We start from the raw sequence: 6,095 nt of genomic DNA on the forward strand, positions 1-6,095 counted from the left end.
AATAATTATACATTTCTTTATGTACACAACACCATAATGGTATCTTTATACTACTTTCAAAATGAAATACATGATAGATTACATAATCATAAAATACTTAACCATAAATACAAACTCTTCATACTATTTGCCACATAAAATATAGTCAATAAAACATATCACATTTCACGTCTTTAAGTCTTTTCATCTATTATATACATATATACCTATATACCTGGTGTGTATCAACTTAAAAACATGTCAATTTCATTTTTAAGCTTCAACATCAAAATAAAACAAACACCCTAATTATTATAAAAAAACAATATAAAAAGTAATAATAAAGTGTAATCTAATAAAGATATACCATATTCAAAATGATGCATTATTTCTAAATTATTATTGACAGCATATAAACGTTGAAATGAAAATTATTTTTGGAACATGTCAATTATTCAAAACCAGTCTTAAATTACTTTATGTTAAAGATTAAATTGAATGAATTAATCATTTATTAATAATGAAATATTAAGAGACTTTCCTTTGGTTTTAACGACTACCTATAGCTTAATATGATACATAATGGTTTAACTTAATGCATTAGTTAATCATTATTAGAGTCCCATAGAAAGTTAGTTTTGAAATTAGAGTCCCCTTAACTAGACATAACACAAACATAAAATTTGAAAAATATATCTACATATATCTACATACTATACACTAAGAGTATTAACAGATAAATACGATCTTTTGGCTTTACATAAGTAGATAAGAAAAAGATAGCAGTACATATACCAAACTTAGAAGCAAATAAAAATTATGGGTCAAAGTAATAAAGAAATATATCCAATGTGTATATCTGAATAAAATATAAAAGATTATGGATCAATGAAATGAAAAAAAGATACATATCACTTCAGATGCAATTTTCTTTTTAATATTATTTGAAATTAAAATTAAAAATTTTACCCAACGATTAAGACAAAAGAAGAACTAGTATGTAAGTTATCAAGGTGAAACATAATTTCCATTAAAGCAACACAAACATGGCCAGAATATATATATATATATATATATATATATATATATATATATATATATATATATATATATATATATAAATTATTAAGAAAAGAGACAAGCACACAAAATGTCAGGCTTATTTTCACATTAACAAACTTAAGCTTGCTTGAACACAACCAAACAAACCTGCAAACAATCAACAGAAAAAAAAAAAAAAAGATACAATTTCTTGCTCCCTAATCTAGTACTTGGAAAGTGTGAACTTCAGTTTGCAGTTTCAAAATACATGTTTAAATGTCACAGTCACAGTCGTAGTCTTCAAACGGATGTTCTCCCATACATGCTAACTCTTGACTTGCAAGAACTAAATGGTAAAATCAACTCACAATGACAAAGCCTTGCACCAACAAAAAACAATGAGATGACGGATTCATTGCTTATATGAGCTAAAAAATGTTACACTTTACAAGAATAGCTTACGTTTGTACCTATTAACAGTCAAAATAAGTAATCACTAATAAACTGTTTTGTTGGCTTTAATATGCCAAGAATGAGCCAGTGCCAGTATAACTAGCTGCTAATGCCTTTCCAGCAGAGGTAGGCTGGGAAAATGCTAACTGAGAACGTTCAAGCTCAACACCTGGGCAGAAACTCTTCCTGCAACCAATTTAACACAGCAAATTGAAATCACTAGGCAAGTAAATGGTTGAAGAATAACCTATGAACTATTGATTTTATATAAAATATTTAAAGTTCCTCAGAGTCAATTAAGTTACCTCACAGCGTCTAGCAACTGGATTGCAATGCCTTTTCTTCTGTTGGAGGGAGTAACCCAAATGGCCCTAATGCCACAAGCGGCAGCGGTTGGTTCGCTGTCACAGAAGATTGCCCCTTCCATCTTTTCAGAATCACTCACATTAGCAACTTTTCTATGGACCTCCCTTTGGAAAATAACATTCCCAAATTGAAGAGTGGTAGAGCGTGTCGTTACTCCCCTTTTCTTCGCGCTGTGAACAGATCCAACAACAGAGCCAGACACAATTTTGAATGCCTTTTCAATTGGTTCCGCAACGAGACACCCAACAACCCTGTTAAGAGATATAAACAGATACACCTTACAGCGCTCGTGAAGTATCCACCCACTTCCAATCTCAATTTCCATCATCCTCACCACCTCCTCAACTTTCTTCCTGTGAGAAGCCCGGTCGGTCTCCGAGAACAACACGACCCGACCCGAATCCAAACTGGGTAGAGGAATAACATTTTCTTTGGTCCAACCCTGCAGAATAACAGACGTTGGAAATAAGATAGAATTAGGAATAAAAAACCGTAAAAGAAGAGAATGCAGGCAGAGAGCTAACTCTGAATTGGATTCCCTGCGTGTATGATTTGTGAAATTCGTTGTGGGATTTCTCGTCTTGTGGATCGCCGGGAGTGAACTTTATGCCGCATGTAGAACACGAGCGTAGGAGGAAATCGGATTGGCCAAAATCAAGATGAAACTGAGCGTAGCTTCTCTTCTTGTTTTTGACGAGTGTTGAGGGTTTGGGATCCGAAGTACCGGGGTCAGGGTTTGGGCGCCTTCGGGTGTAGGTGTTGATGATGTGGTGTTGCTGATTCTCCCAGGTTGACAAATCATGGTCGTTGTTGGGAGAAGAGGAATCTGGGGTGGATCTTAAGAAAGCACTGATCTTGGACTGCATTTTTGATTCAGCAATGGATGTTTCTTTCTTTCTTATGTGATAGTGTTATTGATGGATGGTCCTAAAGAAAAAAACAGATTCTGTAAGTACAACCAAGTCCTCAAGGCCATTATAAATGAGTTATAAAAGTAAAATTTAAGTAATCATATTGCCCAATGTTTCTCTTGAAAATACCAGACAAATGGCATATAGGAATTCATCAAAGTGTAAGGTATATATTTACTATATTCTTCATGAAAGGCAATGTCTACAGAATATACAGGTTCCATAGAATGCATTCTCATAATTGATAATAAAAGTTTAACAACTCTAAGTCACAACCTTCAAGTTTCTCAACATTTTACAATAACAGATAATGGTATGCCTTCAGACATTCGTAAGAAAAGAAGAGAAAAATGTCTTCACTAATAACGTTTGAATACTATCACTTGGAGCAGAATCTACAGAACAGAGACTGGAGCCTCCATAAATGAATATGGCAAATGTGATTGAAATTATACATGCTAGGTAAAATTTATACATGGAACACTTTTCCCTCCCACCATGAAATGATTTGCAGATAAAATTCTAATAAGGAAAACAACAACCATATTTTCTCCAGAAGTAATGCAAAGACACGAGGTCAACCATTTAGAAACTGATCACGACAATGCACTCACCACATATGGTACAGCAAATAAATAGCACAGAATTTCATTTAATTGCGTTCAGAATATGATACATTATTCCTTTAATTTCATGTAACAAGCATTTCAAGTTCACTTTTCTCACCCACGCACTAAAAAAAATAGAAAATCAGCATCTCTTGCCAGCATAGTGCTCATTTTAAATGTGGTTAAAATTCCATAGCCCTAACTTCAGCCGCACTCGTTTCTAATTTTCATTTTACCAATATTCCAGCACTATTATCCCTGAATAGAGAACGAATCAGTCACGCACCATTCACTCTGCACAAAACAACTATCTTTCTAAAATCCTCATTTCAAAAAGAGAGTCGCAGTACAAACACCAAATCCTTCAGATTTCTTCTTACCAACGAAGAAGAACGAACCAGCTGCCACAAACAACGTCAGTGCGCCTAACACTGTGCTTGGAAGCTCAACCAGCTGCCAAATCTCCTTCAACAGTGTTGGGACTTTACTGGGTTCGAATAGGGTTTTGGATTGAAGAAGAAAAAAAGGGATTTTGGGAAGATTGAACAAGAAAGGGGCAGATTGAAGAAGGGGATTGTGTCTGAAGCGCAAGAGAGGGAAAATGGGTTGAAAGGTGGCCTAGGCTCGAGCAATCGCAATCGCAAACCAAGGGCGAGAATCGCACTGTAAAGTGTGAGATTGAAATTGGAAAAGCGCGCGAAGAATAGGACCCCATGCGAAATAGAAAAAAGGATGGAGGGAAATGAACGAGAATAAGAAAGTGAAAATTTAATCCTAGGGCACCCAACGCTTATTGAGATAGAACTATAAATAATTTGATACATGATTTTATGTCGTTTGTAGGTTTTTTTAGCCGTTTAATTAACGTCATAGCCTAAACCCTAATTTTTGGTCGCTAATTCCATGCATTATAACAGTATTATTCAATCTGATTATGTATCTAACTTTGTAAATTTGAATATTAAATATTTTTAAATAATTTGTTAGTTAATTAAAAATAATTATTATTATGTGTAAAGGTAACTTAATTATATCAAAATATTAAAATTATATATAACATTAATAATATTTGAAATATTTCGTAGATAATTATCCACGAATATATCTGTATATAATTATTTATAGATAATTTTATATGTGAATTTAATTATGATATATTTATATACGAATTTTTGTTCATATGTAATTTGTAGGTAATATTCTCTTATCTACAGATTTTATTAGTTACATACGAATTTCAACCGTAAATAAATTGAGTTTTTCTTGTAATGAATTTTGATACATTTCTAATCATAATATTAATGTATATTGCGGTGACCATTTTCTTTTTCTATATTGTACTCATAAATTTGATACATAATTCTACAATAACATATAATATACTTAAAATATTTATATATACATATATTTATATATTTTACAATATTGTATGCATCTATGGCGGATCTTTACTAAAATTTTTGGAGAGCCAAAATAATATACTCAAAAATTATATATTTAATATTATTGTGACTAATTCAATAAATATGAATACATAATCTAGTATATTTATAATTATCAAAATCTAAAAGAATGTCTATCGTTTTTTCATATTTTTGAACTCATGATAATTGAATTATAATTAAATTTTTCAGTTAACTTTTTTCAATGAAAATAACCATATCACTACCAAAAATATTAATTTTAAGGGAGGTTTATTATCAGGGGTTACAACAACCTCTAGTAACACATACACGTAACAGAGGTTAGTCAAACCTCTGGTAAATAACAGAGGTTTTGTAGAAACCTCAAGTAAATATTAGCAATTTTTAAAAAATCTCTCGTAAGTCTTGGAATTTTTTAACGAAGATCATTTTCTTGCTTTTCATATTCATATTCCTCCTTTTTCATATTTGGAGTACTTACTTTTTCATTCACAACTGTCGCGTGACCCGGCCTTTTCCTATGAAATATTCTCTTTTCCTACAAATCTTCGTCTCACTTCACCATCGTCACTCAGTCAGGAAGTGATCCAATGCTGTCGTGGAATCTCCCTTTGCCCAAAAAGGCACCGTCGAGTACTATTGTCGAGTACTACGCTTCCTCCATGGTTGCAAACTATCTCAAATTAACGTTGGTCTCGCTTTCTCCAATGGCAACTCGATCAGGAATATTATAGTTTATCCACAAAAGCATGGTTGCAGAAGAAGCATCACGAAGGTCTCCAAGCTTAGCAAGAGTTTCTAGCTCCTCTTCAGGCTTCCTATTGCTATTAAATGTATGCATGTGTGATGTGTTAAGTTTTTGATGATGCCCATAATAGCATTACAATGGTTAATATGACATGTACGTGATATCCTGAAAATATCAATCTGTTGCCCCGATAGTTGACTAGGTTACTAATATAGTTAACTACGTATATCCTGGAACTTGGTGTTGGACTTTGTCATAATATAGTTGACTAGCCAACTAATATAGTCAACTAGGTTCGTGCCTGATAGCAGCTGTTATATAAAAACAGTTTCTGCACTTTCTGAAAAGCAATTTGTTCAAACCAAAAGAAAGAAAGAGAAGTGTGAAATAGGTTCTTGGAGCTATCTTGGAAGGTCCCTTTGAAGAATTCTATCAAGACACATTCAATTTTGACTTGGCAAGATGAAGAAATTTTAGTCTTGGAAAAGGTGTACTCAATCCATTTTGTAGGCTTTGTTCTTGTGTTTTTGATACAGTTTGAAACTATTTGTTTATGTTGTTTTCT

The 6,095-nt window shown here is 32.8% G+C and overlaps 1 protein-coding gene across 1 annotated transcript; it reads right to left on the reverse strand.

Moving 5' to 3' along the window:
* Positions 1 to 1,119: 1,119 nt before the first annotated feature.
* On the reverse strand, positions 1,120 to 4,108 carry LOC114182379 (protein CHROMOSOME TRANSMISSION FIDELITY 7-like). Its single transcript, XM_028069251.2, has 4 exons — positions 3,739 to 4,108; positions 2,364 to 2,766; positions 1,779 to 2,281; positions 1,120 to 1,659 (listed from the first exon to the last, which is right to left on the reverse strand). The coding sequence occupies exons 2-4, from the start codon at positions 2,703 to 2,705 to the stop codon at positions 1,539 to 1,541; spliced, it is 966 nt and encodes a 321-aa protein (XP_027925052.1). The 5' UTR covers positions 2,706 to 2,766; positions 3,739 to 4,108; the 3' UTR covers positions 1,120 to 1,538.
* Between the last annotated feature and the right edge of the window lie 1,987 nt (positions 4,109 to 6,095).

This window comes from Vigna unguiculata, chromosome 4, assembly GCF_037176805.1.
Source record: "Vigna unguiculata cultivar grain cowpea cultivar isolate G323 ecotype 2 chromosome 4, ASM3717680v1, whole genome shotgun sequence".
NCBI lineage: Eukaryota > Viridiplantae > Streptophyta > Magnoliopsida > Fabales > Fabaceae > Vigna > Vigna unguiculata.